This window comes from Rhodamnia argentea, chromosome 8 (assembly GCF_020921035.1).
Source record: "Rhodamnia argentea isolate NSW1041297 chromosome 8, ASM2092103v1, whole genome shotgun sequence".
NCBI classification, from domain to species: domain Eukaryota; kingdom Viridiplantae; phylum Streptophyta; class Magnoliopsida; order Myrtales; family Myrtaceae; genus Rhodamnia; species Rhodamnia argentea.
In genome coordinates this window covers 26965294-26984028 of record NC_063157.1, presented here as the reverse complement: position 1 = coordinate 26984028, position 18735 = coordinate 26965294, and the positions used below count along the sequence as shown (strand labels likewise).

At 43.4% G+C, this 18735-nt stretch overlaps 4 protein-coding genes across 4 annotated transcripts; 2 read left to right on the top strand and 2 right to left on the bottom strand.

Annotated features, from left to right (window-relative positions):
• Positions 1–351: 351 nt before the first annotated feature.
• LOC115738143 (sugar transport protein 10-like) lies at positions 352–2691 on the bottom strand. Its single transcript, XM_030670671.2, has 4 exons — positions 2513–2691; positions 1984–2309; positions 1266–1895; positions 352–939 (listed from the first exon to the last, which is right to left on the bottom strand). Exons 1-4 carry the CDS (start codon positions 2646–2648, stop codon positions 493–495), a joined length of 1539 nt encoding a protein of 512 aa, XP_030526531.1. The 5' UTR covers positions 2649–2691; the 3' UTR covers positions 352–492.
• A 2019-nt stretch (positions 2692–4710) lies between these two features.
• Positions 4711–7769, top strand: LOC115738141 (putative pentatricopeptide repeat-containing protein At5g08310, mitochondrial). Its single transcript, XM_030670668.2, has one exon. The coding sequence runs from the start codon at positions 4751–4753 to the stop codon at positions 7274–7276; it is 2526 nt and encodes an 841-aa protein (XP_030526528.1). The 5' UTR covers positions 4711–4750; the 3' UTR covers positions 7277–7769.
• Positions 7770–10429: 2660 nt separating this feature from the next.
• LOC115738161 lies at positions 10430–13347 on the top strand. The gene is made up of 3 exons (XM_030670692.2): positions 10430–10940; positions 12107–12656; positions 12811–13347. The coding sequence occupies exons 1-3, from the start codon at positions 10452–10454 to the stop codon at positions 13116–13118; spliced, it is 1347 nt and encodes a 448-aa protein (XP_030526552.1). The 5' UTR covers positions 10430–10451; the 3' UTR covers positions 13119–13347.
• A 2648-nt stretch (positions 13348–15995) lies between these two features.
• On the bottom strand, positions 15996–17812 carry LOC115738326 (60S ribosomal protein L44). The gene is made up of 4 exons (XM_030670933.2): positions 17707–17812; positions 16603–16782; positions 16336–16410; positions 15996–16224 (listed from the first exon to the last, which is right to left on the bottom strand). The coding sequence occupies exons 1-4, from the start codon at positions 17707–17709 to the stop codon at positions 16165–16167; spliced, it is 318 nt and encodes a 105-aa protein (XP_030526793.1). The 5' UTR covers positions 17710–17812; the 3' UTR covers positions 15996–16164.
• Between the last annotated feature and the right edge of the window lie 923 nt (positions 17813–18735).

The window sequence follows — 18735 nt, the reverse complement described above, 5'->3', positions numbered from 1 at the left end:
TGCCAAAAACCAGTTATCTTTCTACTGCATCTCGTCTTCGGCGCCTTTTTAGTTGCTGTCGTTGCTATTTCTCGTTGATGCAACTGATTTGTAGTTCGCGGTCCAATTTCCCCGGAAGTAAACCAGGGGTTTCAACTACTGTGATTCGTGAAACTGTAGATGACACGCCGTTGCATTCTCCGGTAGAGATGCTTCAAACTGTGGCTCAGTTCCTCATTCAACATTTGAACTTGTTAAGTGCAAGTTTTTGTTCAGTACGACCGCATCAATTTTACTGGAAAATACGAGTGAGGATGGACTTAAATCGAGAAGAATAGAGGCAACTCTTTTGCTTTTAGCATAGCATGTGCGGATGATCTACCAAAGAATAAGATGCACGCATGTTTTTGCAGAGGAAGAGAATCAAATAAATCGTCCCTCCAATTTGTATTGCCACCTTGAATGATACAAATCACTAAGCTTCTTATCTGTACTCCTATCTGCAAAAAATGTCTATCTCTCGGGGTCCTCACCGACGACAGCCTCGTCAGGAATGTACTTTCCCCAGAACCAATGCGCCTTCCACACTCTGTTCATCTCTTCAATCGGCACGTTCTTCGTCTCCGGCAAGAAGAAGAATATGAAGATGGTCATGATGACCACGAAGCTGCCGAAGAAGAAGAAGAGGCCGAACTTCATGGCGCAGAGCATAGAGAGGAACCCCTGACCGATGATGAAGGTGAAGAACATGTTGACCGAGACATTGATCGCTTGTCCTGCTGACCGGATCTCTAACGGGCAGATCTCGCTCGGCACCAACCACCCCAGCGGACCCCATGACCAGGCGAATGCCGCAACATATAAGCAGATCAACGTCAAGAGCAGATCAGCTTCAACTTTGGAGAAGGATCCTTCACCAATGACTCCGAAGTTTACGCCAATCAATGCTCCTACCGCAATCTGTAATGTGGACATCCATTAGCAGGTGCATTCACCAACAGTTACTAGGGCCGTTGCAAAATTAGCCGAGCAATTCTCCTCTTCGAATTTCAGATGAAGATGATGTATCTTTTCGAGTTATTCACTATCAATAGCTCAAAAGGAACGTAGGAAAATGAATTGGAAGGTCAGTCATCTGCTGTAAGTACGATGTTATTAATTGACTATTCCAGTTTTTCTTAATCAAAATCAATTTAAAAGATCAAAATTTATCATTTAATTATGGCGTACATTCTTGTTTAAACTTAAAAATCCCCAATATTAGCTTGCACATGTTTTAGTTTTACCTGGCAAATTATCATCTGGATTCCTCCTTCAAGGAACAAGCCTCTCCTTCCAAACCTGTCGACCGAGACAATCGAAACCACCGTCGCTACGACATTGACAACACCGGTGATGGCTGAAGACATGAGGGACGCGTCGTCACCGAAACCCAAGGTCTTGAACAGAACCGGCGCGTAAAACATGATGACGTTGATGCCGGTGAGCTGCTGGAAGAATGGGACGAGGAAGCAGATCACGAGCTGAGGCCTGTACCTCTGCTCCAATATGTTCCTCCAGGGATGGTCGACCTTTTTTGCGGCCTCGCTGGCTTGGACCAGATCCTGGAACTCGTGGTCCACATTGTCGTTCCCGCGAATCTTCTGAAGCATTTTCTTGGCCTCCTCATGGTGGCCTCTTTCGATGATGGAGTTTGGAGTGTCGGGCAAGAAGAATGATCCGACGGTCATCAGTATTGCGGGGACACCTGCAAGAGCCAGAGAGACTCTCCAGCCCCATCCACCCTCAATCTTTGCAGTCCCGTAGTTAACGAAATTTGCCACCAGAATGCCGATTGTGATGGCCAATTGGAAGCCGATGTTGAGCGCTCCTCTGATCTTCGCTGGTGCCATTTCGGACAGATAGACCGGAACCGACTGCGATGGTAATCAAAAAGCAAAACTTTAATTGACAGCTTAAAACAATGCATGAGAATGAGCAACATAGCAGCCGAGTTTTATCTACCTGATTAGCAAATCCAACCCCAACACCGAGCATTAAACGGCCAATTATCAGCACTGCAATGTTCATCGCGACGCCATTGAGGATTGCACCAATGAGAAAGGCCAGGCCTCCCAAGAGCATGGAGATCTTTCGGCCGTAGACCCTGGTGATCATCGACGCGGCAAAGGAAGCCACAAGTGCCGCGAGGTAGAGGGACGAGGTGAAGAGGGTCAGGAGCTCGTTTGCGTACTTGCAGTACTGGTTCTCGTGGAGCGACCCGTCTTTCGTTTTATGGTACACTGATGGGAAGAACTTGAGCAAGAAATCATCCATTGAAGTAACCCCACCTGCAAAAAACACGTAAAATGGTTCATCTCAATTATTGCAAAAAGCAAGATGCGTCACATTAAAGCATGAGCTTCTGCTTGCGACGATTCATAACCGGAAAACGTGTTGTTCGTCCCGTCGTATGTATGTGCCAAATGCGCGCCCATAATTTAGAAAGTGAACCATCTCAAAGCTTACAACTGTCAAGAAACGAGCGACCAACCTGAGATGCCGAGGTCATAACCAAACAGGAGACCTCCCATGGCCGCAACAACGCAGGTGACGACCACGAAAGGCGTGACGCCACCTTCATAGTTCCCACCCCGTCCTTGAGATGCAAAATTCCCTCCGACCGCCATCTCTTCCCAGCGTTAACGCGGATTAATATTCGGTAACGAACCACTCTCCAGTTTTTCGATGCCGCAGTAATCGAGCTCTCGACTTGCACTGCCGAAATCCTGGAGAAAGAAAGACCCGAAAGTTCGATTGGCGCTATATCTAACTAGAGTCTGATGGAAATTTATATAGAGATTTTCGAAGAGCCCTGTTTTGGACATATCATGAAGACAGGTTTACGGTCCTGACAACCATGTTGCAGATATAGAAAAGAACCGAGTGTCCCATGCCCGGAAGTGACATGTCTTATTGACCGAAGACCTCATCCCTTGAAAGCCAGAAGCTTTTTATATCTTTGCATTGCTCCAAGTTGCTCGATAATTGGCCTTTTCTATTTGTGTTAAACTCTGGTTTGTGCTCCTTTGTCATTTCGATTTTGCGTCTTTCTCCAACCTTTTCGGAGCGTTTTTGATCTGTTTAATGTTTGATTATAGGTGACCAGACAGCCAAAGAGCTCTCGTACTTCGTGCTTAGCTGGACAACGTGCCGCACATTCAAATAGAGATTTTATAGTAATTATCTTTTAATTTACCAAAAATGGTTAATGTTGATATATTTTCAGGCTTAATTGCATCCCCATTTGTCCAAAGAAATATTTACATAATCCCAATCCGACTTCCGTTAGAAAAAAACGATCCATTGACATTATTCTTTTTAGGGTAAATATTCTAGGATCTTCTAGGGAAATAGAGAGCGAGGGAGAAATTTTCAAATGTAATATCTTTATTCAATGACTTGATGTGCTATAATTAAGGGATATTCATAACCATGGGTTAGGAAGTAACTAATCTAATAAGATGCTATTTACATTTGACTGAAAGACTTTAAAACCGCAAAGCCCCTTCCAAATACTAAACCAAATATGTACGCCCTGATCTCCGTGTATGGCTCCACATCTCCTCCACTGACTAGAACTCCTGCAGCAGCACCTCCCCATGTGCCATAGCTCGCCTCATCCGGTGCAGAGGATGAGACCGCCTGGCGGCGATGCAGCTTTGTGATCTTGGCCTCCTCCTCCTTTGCTGCCCTTTTGCTTAGGGTTCCCACTCCAGTGGACAAAGTTGGTTGAGGGAGAATCAACGAACGGAACGGAGTAGAAATAGTTACGCCTCTCTCTATTATTTCCTTTTCTAATTATACTTTCCTCGAGAATTTTCTCGGTACGTCACATTTCATGGCATCGCAGCGATTGGTTTATCGGCTCGAGTCCCTAGAAGGCCGGGTCTTCGTGGCCGATGAGGACATGGCCATGCAGTCACAACGGGTAAGCCGACTCGGGAAGAAGGCCGGCAGGGTCATCCGGCTAGACGGAGTCCACACGGAATCCCTGAGGAAGGTGCTCGAGTGGTGCACGAGGTGCATGCCGGCGTACAATGCGTGTTAAGAGCTGTTGAGCAGCCAAACTTTTATGCAAAATTTCATATTTGGCTCAAAATCCTTTGCCTTCTACAAAGAGATTCGAGAAACCACATTGAAAATAAATCGTGTTTATGAAAAGTACAATTTAACACATTCTCTCTAATTTATTGTTTTTTTTTTTTGTTTTTTCTGAATTCAGACTTGATATGAGATAAGATATTGATATTCTTTCTTGTCCATTTTTTAATATTCAATGTAAACAGAATATATAAATTGTGAGGATGATAGAGTATGATTGAAAATGCAATCTATCATTGATTTTCTTTTCAAAGTTTAAACTCAATAAGAGGTCAAAATCCTCGTATAACTTCAATTTACCCGTTTCTGAGATTTAAATTCAATAAGAGATAGAAACCTAGCCAAGTTAGTTGCCGCGTGGTAAACACTGGAATGGACATTATCTTAACGCAGCGCACATTGGCTCACTAAGTTCTTATTTTAATAATTTATCGTCTACCAGTTTCTATCTTTTATTTAATTCAAATCTAAGAAAATAAATGGATATATATATGTATATACACACGAAAATTAGATAAACCTATTTTTCCCTTCCGACCATCCAAAAGTACTCAACAAAGCCTGACGAAAATATAAGACGTTAAATTAGCGCCAAAAACAACTCAGAACAGAAAGAGCATTCAAAGCAATGAGCCAATCCGCATGCCTCCGAGTCCTCCTCGCTAAAATCTCCATCGTCATCGACCATCGCTCTCGCAGACCCGCTTCCATCAAAGCTCACAGCTTCTCTTCCCTTCCTTCGGACACCACTCACATCGCTCGCAGCCTCCTCGCCATCTTCACCAGACGGCCCTTCACGCCCGACGACCCGCAGCTTGCGGATCTTGCGCCGTCACTCTCGACCAGAGTCGTCGAGTCCGTGCTGCACGAGCTCAAGAGCTGGAAAATCGCTCTCAAGTTCTTTACTTGGGCTTCAAATCAGAATGGGTACGCGCACAATTGCTACACTTACAATGCCATGGCATGTATGCTGTCTCGTGCTCGACAGAATGCCGCATTGAGAGCTTTGGCAGTTCAGGCTGTCGATACTAGGTGTAAGATGACTCCGGGTGCTTTAGGGTACTTTATTAGGTGTTTGGGGAGCGTGGGTATGGTTGAAGAAGCTAATGTGATGTTTGATAAGGTTAAGCAATTGGGTCTCTGTGTCCCGAACAGTTATAGCTATAATTGTCTGTTGGAGGTTATCGCCAAGTCGGATGCGATTGAACTTGCTGAGATGAGATTGAAGGAGATGAGGGATCTTGGATGGGACTTAGACAAGTATACTTTGACCTCGGTCCTGCAGATTTACTGCAATTCACTGAAGCTCGACGTGGCTCTGAAGATTTTCGATGAAATGTATGGCCGGGGCTGGGTGGATCCTCACGTGTGTTCTGTCTTGCTGCTGCCTTTCAGCAAGTGCGGTGAGGTGGACCAGGCTTTCGAATTAGTTGAGAGCATGGAAGGTCGAAATTTGAGACTGAACGAGAAGACATTTTGTGTTTTGATTCATGGGTTTGTGCGGGCATCGAGGTTGGATAGGGCTCTCCAGTTGTTTGATAAATTGCGAAAGTCAGGTATTTCTCCTGATATAGCACTATATGATGTGCTTATCGAAGGGTTGTGTAAGAATAATGACCTCGAGGATGCTTTTAAATTGTATCTGGATATGAGTGAGTATGGCATCGTGCCGGACGTTAACTTGCTTAATAAGCTTACCAGTTATTTCTCTGAAGAAGGAGAGCTGACCCAATTGCTCAAGGAAATTCCAAAGGATGTGGACACTGCAGCTAAAACCTTGGTATGTAATTCTGTTTTGAGTTTCTATGTTAAGAATGGCGAGGTGGTTAAAGCTTACCATTTGCTCCGTGGGATGATGGGGCATTGCTCTGTTGATGATCTGAATGTTAATCAGCTTCTCAAGACTGGGGAAAGGTTTTATCCTGATACAACATCTTTTACTATCGTGATTAACGGTCTGCTCAAGGATGGTCAAACAGAAACTTCCCTGAGCCTCTTCAACGAGATGGTCCGGATCGGCTGTAGGCGAACCGTTTTACTTTATAATAATTTGATCAGCAATCTCTGTGATTTAAACAGACTGGAGGAAGCCAATGAACTTCTGCAAGAAATGAAGGATGCTGGATTTGAGCCAACAGAATTTACCTGTAACTGTATATATGGATGTTTATGTAGAAGAGAGGATGTATTAGGAGCTCTAAACTGTGTGAAGGAGATGCGTCTTCATGGGCAGGAACCATGGATAAAACATTCCACTCAGCTCATTAAACAGTTATGCGATCATGGGAGAGTGCTTGAGGGTTGTGAATTCCTTAAAAACATGGTTACAGAAGGTTTCCTTCCAGATATAGTTGCATATTCTGCAGCTCTAAATGGTTTGATCAAGATCCGAGCAGTGGATCAAGCGTTGGAGCTATTTCGGGGATTATGTGCTCGCGGATGCCAGCCTGATGTGGTTGCCTATAATATCTTGATAAATGGGCTGTGCAAGGCCAAAAGGGTTCCGGAAGCTCATGATATGCTGAATGAGATGGTGAGGAACGGGCTTGTTCCGTCAGTTGTTACCTACAACCTGCTCATTGATGGGTGGTGCAAAACTAATACTGTCGATCAAGCAATGCTCTGTCTATCCAGAATGTACGAGGTAGAGACGAAGCCCAATGTGATTTCTTATACGTCTCTCATTGATGGATTATGCAATGCCAGAAAACCTGACGATGCTCTTACACTGTGGAATGATATGCTGTCAAAAGGGTGTGCACCCAACAGAATTACATATATGGCCCTTATACATGGTCTATGCAAGTGTGACAGGCTTAATGAAGCCCTAGAATATCTAAGGCAGATACAAGAAAAGGAAATGAAGCCTGACACCTTTGTCTATGCGTCACTTTTACGTGCGTTGCTATCTGATCAGAATCTATCGGCAGCATTGGAGATGCTAAAAGACCTGGTGAAGGAGGGAAAGTTTCCATGTTCACAAGATAGGAACTATCCAATCTTTAAAAATGCGATAATCCAAATGTCGCAAGATGCCGTTACCTCTTCAACCATTAGAGATCTAGTAGAGGCAGGAAGCATTCCGCCAAGTATTGTTTTGAACAGTGGAACAGAGACTGAATTGAACCCGGGTGCTTCGGAAAGTCTGAGCTAGCTCTGCATCCGGTGTCACAATATTTAGCATCGGCGTATTCGGTGCTTTCCTCTGAGAAAATAGTCTCCATACTCTACTGGAAAATAATATATGCTCCAATCGCTTGAGCCGAATCCAATCTGGACTCTCTCAGCAGTAGCAGACCGCCTCCATTCTTGCTCAAATATCATCCATAGCGTTTTTGTGATCGGAGTTCCTCTCCTGCTGCAAATTTTCTGGACTCTGCATCATCTTTCACTCTCCTTTATATGGTATACAGCGTAACCTCCATGGATTTCGGGGCCAGAATACTCTAGCGAGATAAAAAGTCTGACAATAAGAATTTGTACCGTCGTACCATTAGTACTGAATAACAAGAGCTTTGCTCACATTTTTAGGGTGCTCCTTGTATGCTTATTAAGGGTTATCAACCGTGCTTAGGAAATTAAATTTGAGTTTGGTCTATTCAACTTGTAAACTTATTTTTTCATGTTGTTTCTGTTCTGTTGGCATGATAATGACGGGATTCGGGAAAAAAAAAAAAAAAAGAGAGGCATCTCTCCATCTACCTTTCTTAATTATTGTTTATTTAAGTAAACCGTCAACTATATTCAATAGTAAAATGTAGATATTGGAATATCTCACGCCTGGCATTGTCCATAGGCACTTTTCCAGGAGATTACCCATCTTAGTAGCGTTCTTACCTGAGCATACTCAACATTGGAGTACCTAGATATGGCCGGTTCGGCCGAACCGCCGGTTCCAGTTTAAGAACCGGCGGTTCCGGGCCCGTTCCGATTCCAGTTCGGAATCGCGGGTTCCCGAGCCCAACGGCTCTTTCGCCCCGTACCTCCCCCTTTTTTTTAAAAAAAAGGGTCGGAACCGGCCCGGAACCGTTTCGGGCTGGTTCCGACAATTTAGAAACCGGAACCGGCTCTTGAGGGCCGGTTCCGGGCCCCCCTGGGCCCATTTGGCCATGTCTAGGAGTACCCATGTTAAATGTTGTCATTACGTTTGAAAAGCGCCTCTTGCGAGTTTACTTCAGTTCCCCATATATAATCTAGAAACCGTTCCCCCCGGTTTGCTGCGCCGTTCAAGTTATTCTTGTCCCTGTGCATTCTAGAAACCTGTCGGGAGTTACATCTTGTTCGAGCCTCTCGCCCAGGCGATCACGACTTCCCCTCGTCAAACTAGATTGGGTACCCCTGGCCCTGACCACTTACTTAAAGCTTTGCTTTGACAATTTCAAACATCTTTCTCCGACCAATCATTCAAAACTATGGTTGGATTTGGAGATCTTCAACATGTCATCAAAGTTGTTTCGCATCTCTATTACCACCACATTATCATCTCATAAATTCTTATGCGAAGTCCTACGTTAGGACATTCTTCTGTATGGATTGGCGCTCCTCCTGTGGACCGAGTCTATGATGTACTCGAGCAATCCAAGCCGTCGTAATGCGGACATCACGAGATTGCGCAAATCTAAAGGCTGAAATCACTCGGCCCGCCTTATGAGAGAGTCTCCGGAAAAGATTATTTGTGACATCGCGCGGGTAGATATGAGCTTCATCTATATGGATATACATTTGCTTTGATTAGAAGTTCTTAAATTTGTTACTTGACACGCGACACGACACGACACGTCGACACGTTATTTCTCAAAAAAGAGAGAATTTCAACACGTTAGGACACGTTATATAGTAAATGTATATTTTTATTATACATGATAAATTATCATGTATATAAAAATATCGGCAATGAATTTCTTCTTCTTCTGTTAGGGATTCATAATTAGTTTTTTTTAGGCCGGCTGAGTATATTAATTTTGGGATGGCTGGGTGTATGACTTGAGTATATATATTTTTGATAGATTTACATTTTGACCCATAATTTATTGAAAATGGTTAAAATTGATCATGTATCTGTCGAAATGGCGCGTCGAGATGTTGGACTGATATGTTGTTGACATGTCAGAAGCGTTAATCACGTGTTGGTTGTACATCGAAGAGTGTCGGTCGCATATCGAAGAGTGTCGAAGTGTCCGACATGAGTCCGCCCCGACACGAGTCCGCCCCGACACGGAGGCCCTGGAGAGTATTGATGTTTCCTAGGTCCTTACGCTCACCAATCTCCCACCCTTTTTGTTGATTGGAGGCAAAAAAAAAAGGCAGAAATGTTATACCCGACTTCATTTATGTCCAACAAACCTAGAAGCAATTACTAGTCAAGCTCTCTCTCACTAGTTTCCAAAGCAGCAAAACAGGGTGAAATAGCTGCTGCAATGGATCCAAACTCCAAATCACATTGTCACAGCCCTATACATAAAGATATTTAAACTTCTTATGGCTCATTGGCCATAAGAAAAATTAACAAATCTTATAACAAAAGAAAAACATAAAACGTCATGTAACATGCACTATTGGGCTAAGGTCATTTCGGGGAATCTGATGAATTGAATCAACATTAACAATGATAGCGCCATTCAAATTTCAAAAATCAAGACTGTTATGGTTATTATGGCATATTTGTTTCGCGAAAAATAAATGAATTAAAAAATATTTCCATAAAAGTAATCGTTTATATTGCTTGAAATTATTAATTAATAAAAAACATTTTTAACAATTTATGTTCGAAGAAAATGTTATTGCCTGTATCATTAGCTCGGGTAGTCTTGCGAATTCGTAAATCGAAAGAGCATGCCGCAACAAAGGATGGTCCGCTCATGCATTTCATACTCTCCGGAAGGGAAAAAAAAGTACCCCCCATCATGGTGAACCTCTCCTTGTGATCGGGATCAGATAGATGGCCCTAGCCGGGGGGAAGATCGAATCGGAGTTTCCTTAGGTAGCCACCGACCTATAGTTATCCTTAAACTTTCGTGCTTGGTGGAGTTAAAAAAAATATTTTAAATTATTGATTTTTCGTAAAATAAACGGAGAAATTAACGTGACAAGTGATGACACTATTTTACAATTAACGTAACACGTGATTACACTATTTTAATGACTTGGTTGCCGACGTGTGATTGAAAGATTTATCTCTTTTCTCTCTCTCTCTCTCTCTCTCTCTCTCTTCGCTTTACTCCCAATATTCTCATTTATCCTCTATAAATACTTCTTTTTTGCGCCATCACCAAAACCTCCCTCCTCTCTCTCTCTCTCTAGCCAACCATCGAAATCAAAACGAACACGCCATGAAAGAATCACTAGCAATAGAGCGCTATGGCGTGAGAACCAGGCCTTACTACTACTCATCCTCATCATCATCATCATCTCTCATGAGCTCTCTCTTCACGGCCACCGTCAACATGGCGGCCAAAACCCTAGTCTCCGCTGCCTCTCCCTCCAAAAGCCCCTTCGCCTCGGCCGACCGGTGGCGGCTCTCTGACCACCTGCGCTTCATGGTCATGCTCATGGCTTGGGTCACCCTCTGGTTCCTCAGGGTCCTCAAGGACCACTTCCCCGGCTTGGGCGGCCACCTCCAGTACCCTCTCCAGTCGACTCGGCTCGCCTCCTCTGTCGCGGGCTCGTTCGACTTCCCGCCGTTGCTGACTTATCCGGCAGCGGCGACGACGTCGGCATCAGCGCTGGCGCTTCCTTCTTCTCCCCCGTCGCTAGAGATGATCCTGCGGGAGGATGCGGACGGTCCCTCCATTCGAGCCCTCGGCCGAGCTCTCTCCCATGTAAGGTTTTTTGCTTATTTACTAGCTATGTGTGAGTTTATGGGCATCATTTCACATTTTTATAAGGAGCGTTAACGACAAAAATAAGTCACTAAGGTTATCTTAATGTGCAAATCCTTCACTTAACATATGGCTCATTGCAATCATTTTATTCTTCTCTATATGTCATTGTGGTAGACTATCCTCCTCAGATTTTATTTTTATTTTTAAAAGTGTGTTTCTTAGCTATGGAGTCCAAAAAAATTTCTTTTTACGTAAAGTATAACCGCTCCAAGTTCCAATACAGCACATGCTTGCTTATAACTATTCGCAGCTATATCGTATTATAGAATTGTTGCTGCTCCTATTCTTCTTCTTCTTCTTGCAAACCCTAGATGATGACGGTTTTTACAGTGACGTTTCAAATTATAAGCCCTAAAACGAAATGGGTTTTGTGTTCAATTTCTTTAGAGCTAAGTTTTCTAAACTTGGAAGTGTTCCCAAAGAGACACGACATCTTTCGGCGACACGAATTTTTATTGGTGGAGATATCCAGCAACTGTGAAATGAAATCTTCCCACTTTGTGTTGAGTTCGGTTCGGCTCGTTTTGTTTTTTTATCGTACTGGTGTTTTTTTGTCCTTTTGCCTGTCGGTTCCTGAGCCTCCTTAGTTTTGGTTTTGCCAGCATTTATGGGTGAAACATCCGTCGTGGCGGCAAATATCGCACTTCAGGGAACAAATGCTTCGCATGCAAGCTTTTGTTCCACCTGCTTTGCCACGTAATTGTCGAATAACACCAAAATAAAGGAAAATAAATAAACCATAAATGTGCTCTGTTGTTTTTCGTAATGATCATCGGACTCGTTTGACCTCATCTGACCTGTTCGATCAATTGAAGGATTGTTTAATCAAGTTTCTTGCAATAAAATGAGAAACTTCTTACCGAAGCATTTTTCCGTTTTCTATTCCAACGAGCTTAATACAGGACGATTAGTGGGTCGTTTTTAGAAGAAAATGGAATAGTATAGTATATCGTGTGTCAAAACGTGAATTTAGTACGCGACACCATGTATTTTTTTGCTCAAAACTTACCCTAATTCATCACGGGAATGATGACCGTAATGGTCATACAGCGTAAAGTTTTCCCTACTACCACTGACTGACAATCCGATTTCTCTTGGAATAGATCTTGGCGCTGTTAAACGACATACCCGCCTCGTCGAGGAAGTACGAGTTCGCAATGTCCATGGCCGATAGGATCCTGGAAGAGAACTCGAGGGACGGGCACGAAGACCTCCTGGAGATCAACCGGGTGGCCTTGTCTTTGGCGTTCTCCCGCACCTCGAGCCTCCTCTACGACTCCCTCCAGCAAAACCGATCGAAGGACGTCGTCTCGGGCCTGTTTCCGATGAGCATTATCCGTGCCCTCCCCATGGGCTCCTACATCAACTCCTATCTCAAGGGGGTCAACGTGTGTGTTGGCGCGGTGGCCCGGTACATGAAGAGTGGCACCCTCCCGTGGCATGGTGGCCGGCAACTCACTGGACCCGCTGGCATGGACGAAGGGGAGATGGCGGCGGAGAAGCTGGCGCAGGAGCTTCTGTGGATAACCAACAAACTCAGGGTTTTCGGGTCTCTGGATGAAGCGTTGGAGCAATGGAGCTTTGCCTCTGGATTGGCATCTCTTTGTCTTGGTGCTAACCCTAGAGTCCAAGGCTATGTCATCAAGATCTTTGGTAATGCTCTTTTTTTTTTTTAATTGTATACAAAAACGAATTATCTCTAAGATAGCCATGGTCTCAATTTATCTTATAATAAAGTATCTCGTCATATTCTTCGGAAGTTAATTTTGTACCGTGAATTACTGATATGTACTCTTCCTTTATGCAGCTATTTTGTCCGGCGAGCTCCGGCGAGAGAGCGCATCCATACCGAGCGAAGTGAAGTTCGGGCTCCTCACCCTCTGGCTCCCGCTTTGCTGCCACGGGAGCAACGGCCTCTCCTACCCCATCATGACCGGCCTCGAGAAGGTCGAGGCCGAGCGAGCGATGGACGAGGTGATCTCGAGCCTCCCCGCGATCGACCAGGAATTGATCCTCACGAACTGGTTCCAAGAGTTCACCGTCTCCACCTCGGACTGGCCGAATCTTCAGGTCTCCTACGATCGCTGGTGCCAGTACACTCGCAAGCTCGCGTAAACCCTAATCATGCATGAACAACACGAGCGCATGATTATACATGTGCCTGGTCTAATAAGCCTTTAGGTTGTATTTGTTAGCGTCGGATTCTTGATCAGGTTAGGGAAAGAATAATGAGGTCGTTGTGCGCATATGATATCCAATTCTCTCTTTTAGCTGATGCGGCACAGCCAAAAAATATTTTATGGCTCACTTAGGTCGAGATTATTATTTAGAGATGCTTCTTCTTCTTCTTCTTCTTCTTCTGTTTTTATTCCCCGTCTCTTGTTATTATAGTATTGGGAAGGATCATCTGTGCTAGGATTCCCCGTTCAGATGTGAGGGCTCTCGCTCTTGCTTGTTTTGCAAATTACTCGAGTCATTGGGCTCGAATGACATTATTATATTTTCAGTAGACATTATGATTGATGATACCGGTGGATTATTTCGGTTGATCGTGCAACATTCAAGTATATATAGGTGTCTCGACCAAAAAAAAAATTGTATATAGGTGATGTAGGTATGTCCATTGAAGGGTATCGTACAAATTTCCACGAAGACGCGAACTGCTAGCGGTTCTCTCATTTCCTTTCTTCTAGTGCTTAACTTGAGATGGCACTGTCTCGTGAAACTGGAAATAGAGTGGCTAGGTGTCGTGCTCTCGGTCTAGGATTTCATAGCAGCGAGAGGAGAGGAAAAAGGGCAGTCCCTAGAGGGTCTTCACTTATCGCAACTCGGTAAGAACCTACCCATCGGATTTATAGATCGTATGGGTTACCGCTATAGCCGAACCCGAGGGAAATATCATTTATACCAATATTAACAATATCTTTTTATTGGGCAATGGAGATATCTTAAGCATTCCATTAGTTACGTAGTAACCTTTGCAAAAAAAGTATTCGTATGCATAAAAAATCTCAGGTTCCGCACGGTAAATGCGTTAAAAAAAAAAAAAATGAGCCTAAATATTCCTTTTTTGAGTTTTTTTTTTTTTTTGCGATAGGTTTCATATTCATGTGTATATAAGCCTTCTATTATTATTATATGTTACATGAGAATGAAACAAAGTCAAGATAACTTGGATGTGTCGATGACGGAGATTCTATAAAATGACATTATAGACCAATTAAAAGGGACGTAGCGCGACCACCGATTAATTATTGTAACTATTTTTCTAACTTAGTTGCGAAAGGACATTTTAAGTTCTATTTCTATATTACATTAAGGCGGGAGGGATTCAGATTGACCTTTTAAGTTCTAATGATTAAATGCAATGTTGCTATTTGTTCAATACTTAATTAAGACCCGTCACATCACTTAATAATTTCTCGGGAAATTTGGCATTTTCCAACGCTCCATCCTATTCACCTTCCTAGATTGTTACTTGTGTCCAAATATTAAATGATTCTTTTAGACCGAACATAAAATACCAGGCTACGTACCGTAGATTTTGCCTTTTTATAGGAGAAAGTCGGATTAAATAAAGATATGATAGTGCTTGGCAAATTTCTGGATATAACATAGATATCAACGTATGCTATCCACCAACCCCCACGACAGACGAGGACAATGGTTAACGATCACCACGCCGAGCTGCGATCCGGCCTGGTCCTGGTCACATCCCTTAAATCTATATCGTCTTGGCCTGCAGAAGAGTCCAAAGAACGTTCCTGCAAGTTCCTCTCTTCATTCTGCTGTTTCTTCTCCATCCGCACCGAGAGAGCAGGTTATGTGACGTCCCTCGAGGACCATAACGCCGGCGACCACCTGTGGACCAAGGCAAAAGCAGCCACGAGCGCCTCTTTCTCCCCCCCTCGACCCTCGAGCTCAGTTGCACACCTCTCTCTCATTGAGGGGAAAGGGGGCGGCACGGCCGTACACTAGCCCGAGCCAAGATCGAGCGTAAGCATGGGACCTTGGGCTCGGCGGCACTCAACCCAATCCCTAGATATCAGACCCGGCCCTTGGTTGACCTCAGATTCGAGATCTATATGTCTTGACCATGCCAATGAAAGTCGGGCTTCGACAACATGGGGGCGATTGCGGCTTGTCAAGTGAAATCAGAAGTAAACAGGCTTGCTAGCCATCAGCTGAGGTGGCCGTAGCTGAGGGCGGAGGGGACGGCGACCAAATGCTGCGGAGGTGCTGTGTCGAGATGCTATCATTTTAGATGGCCATGGTGGCGATGCAACGGTGAGACATTTTCAGATTATAACCCGCCTCCTATGTGGGATTTTGTTTCTTGTTAATCTGTACCCGGAGAATATCACGATATATGCAGATTTTGCAATGTCTCAAAGACTGGCTAGGATGCAAACTAATCTACTTGGAATTATATCCCACCTACCAAACAAAACCTTGCAAGATGTACAGAAGCTTTGCACCAGGCTCATCATGACGTTCAAAATGGCTCTGTAATCGCCAGACCGAAATGGCCCGCGCCTTGCTGTTCCATTTCCCCTCACTCACAAAATCAAGTGATTCCTCTGTTAATTCCAATTGCTAAAAGTGGTCAGCATGACTTGCAAGTTTAACAAGTGGTTCACTTTAATGAACGAATCTATTCACACCGACTCATTTCAAATTTGGCCCGTCTTGTCACCCTCTTTGTACATCTAGCATATACTTCTAGACCACAACTAGAATGCTTCGTCCCACAATGAAATGTAGCTTCAATTTCATTCAATATATCCCTTGTGCTTAATTCCAGGATCTAGATTTTCACAAGCCACAACTCAGCTTATTCTTCCGACCAAAAACTCATCAGACAACCAACTCGAATTTCTGTGTCTATTATCTCATAGCCTCTGCTTTCCAAATGCGAAATGATGCCTGCGCGGCTCAGTTGTACTACATCCCCGTAAAAACAGAGCATGCAGATTGAAGCCGAAGTCTCCGGAAAAGATATCTCAGTCAAAATTAATCAACTATCGCATAAATCTTGTAGCACATTCAGATAACCAGTAGCAACATCAACTTGGGAGGCCAAAAAGGGAAAAAGAAACAAAGATGCAGATGCTATAAGGTCTTTGAAAGATCCAGAGAACCAGAAGACTAGAGAAATCATCTAGAAAAGTGAAGTGCCCTTCCCCTTCTTATCTCCACCAATCTCAAAATGCTTGCATCTCTGCAGGTTACAGCAGCAAACACCATCAGAGATTTAGACAAATTCACAAGAGAATTTTCAGAAATAGACTAAGTGCATTCGAACAGAGCTCGAGTACACAAAAGCACAAACCTTGATGGGGTGCTGAGAAACATGCTTGCAACCCTGGCACTGAAGCCTCAACACGATCTTCTTGGTGGTTTTGGCCTATCAAGGAACACATACCATATACTTCAATTCCCACCAAGACTGAACGAAAGTATGACTCAAACCTACCCTTATGATGTTAATGCTGTATATTTCAAAATTAAAGAGTCCAACATGACATACTTCGATTTCTTGTTTCAAGCAAAGGATCAGGGTAAATCAGGTAAGCTATTCAAATGCTAAATTTCTCACCTTTTTGTGGAAGACGGGTTTGGTCTGACCACCATATCCCGACTGCTTCCTATCATAACGCCTCTTTCCCTGGGCAGCAAGGCTATCCTTTCCCTTCTTGTACTGCGTCACCTTGTGCAGGGTGTGCTTTCTGCACTCTTTACTCTTGCAATATGTCTTCTTTGTCTTCGGGACGTTCACCTGAAGTTCACACGATGGATGAGCAAACAGAATAAAACAAGACAAAATGAATGCTTCAATGCCGTTCAGAGCGAGGAGATCCCCCACCTGCCCCCCAAAAAAAAGAGACCAATCCCCGATAAAGGAGAACAAACTAGCATCAGGTTATCGTGCCACTCATTTGAACCCCAGTTCCCAATCTATCCCTGAACAATGTACCACAGAAAACTCTTGCCCGTTTCAAAAGATTCACCTCAGACAATTTTTTTTTCACGAGTATCATTTCACGAATCCACAAATGCAAATGTTTTAACAGAGTCAGGAAGGCAAAACGAAGAAGTCTATGAAGAACAGTACTTCTACAAAAATCTGTATGAAAGTGAAAACGGAGACATGACCTTTCAGCAGCAAATTCATGAACAAGGCGCTTTGTGCACAAGCTCATACACCAACAAAAAGGAAAAGAATTAGCAGACAAATCACAGAAACTTTCCAGCATCACCATATCCATCCGATTACCATAAACTTTTCTAAGGTGTTTCTGACAACACAAACAGTCTGAATCAGATCCCAGAAACATCATGACCAAGTTCGGCGTACAAGGAGCGACACAAACAGGATTGACCCACCAGCACGAAATTAAGAATAGGAGTCGAACTCGCCCTTCAAATAAGTAAACACAGCATACACCCTAGAATCGCAACCTATGAGGGAAACTAAAAATCCAAAATCAAGCGGTGTTACAAGAGGTTGGCATCATTTCTCCAAACTTAAAACCGCGATCCACCGCTCAAGATTTGGTTTTTCGCTCGTGTTTCGCCCCCTATTCGAAAAACCTCCAAAGGGAACCGCAAATATGACCAGTAAAACAATAAGCGAGAGCTACGAGCAAGAGAGCAAGAACAATCAAGGTAGGGGTTTGGTCAGATCGGAGAATTCGCTCACCATTGTTGCCGCCGCTTCTGCTTGACTCTCTGGCCGACTGAAGCAGCGAAATCTCTCGTGCGCTGAGGGGCGCTGTCTAGGGTTTCTGATTTTCCAACTTATAGCCAGTTCGTTTCGAGTCGGCCCATGTTAAAAATTTATTAGATGGGCCTCGACCAGACCCGACCTGTCCGAGCCCACTTGATTCGGCCCACCAACAAACTATTCATGAATAAGCAATGCGTTGTCTACATAGTTAAGCCCAAAAGTGACTATCGTCTGACTAATTTAACATTCCAAGATTACCACTAAATGAGATAGTAAAAAGACTGAAAAGGACATAATAAACACTGCTGATAAGATAGATATGCTAAAATCCATCTCCAAAGTTTGTTTAGTAAATTAGATGAAAGAGACTCTAGGAAAAATTAAACCGTTTATATATCTATTTATGAAAGATTCTATTTGAGAGTTTGAGTATAACTCATGTAATTGTATAAAAAAGTGTGGGGGCATTTTCGACATGAATCTAGAAATTTATATGTCGGTTTTCTTTTCTTTTCTATTCTCAACTAGAAAACCAACTCTCGAAATTACAAAAAAAAAAAAAAGAATGATATACACGTTTGAATGGTACTATGAAAATGGGAAGATCGCCTCGGTTTGGGATATCTTACTACCGCAACCAAAGGGAGACCATCAGTGCGGGCGTGTACCCTGCAATTTTGTTCTACTTAGCATTCAAACTGACCAACACTCCGTAAATCTGGTTCGAGAGAAAGTGAAATAGGAGCGAACCAAATTATAGTAAAAACCGATTTAAGGACCAAGTCAATTCATACATCACGGTGGATTCAGTTCCAAGTGAAACGCTTTTCTTTTACATGTTGGAGAATAAATTAGGTTACTGCAGTAATATCCTTTGTTCTCCTAAATTCAATAAATAAATAAATAAAAGAGGGAGATATTTACTACTATTCGATTCGAGGGTTTGGTTTCAATATTGCGAGTTAATCCATTAATGACATTTAATGCGAAGAGAAAGAGCGT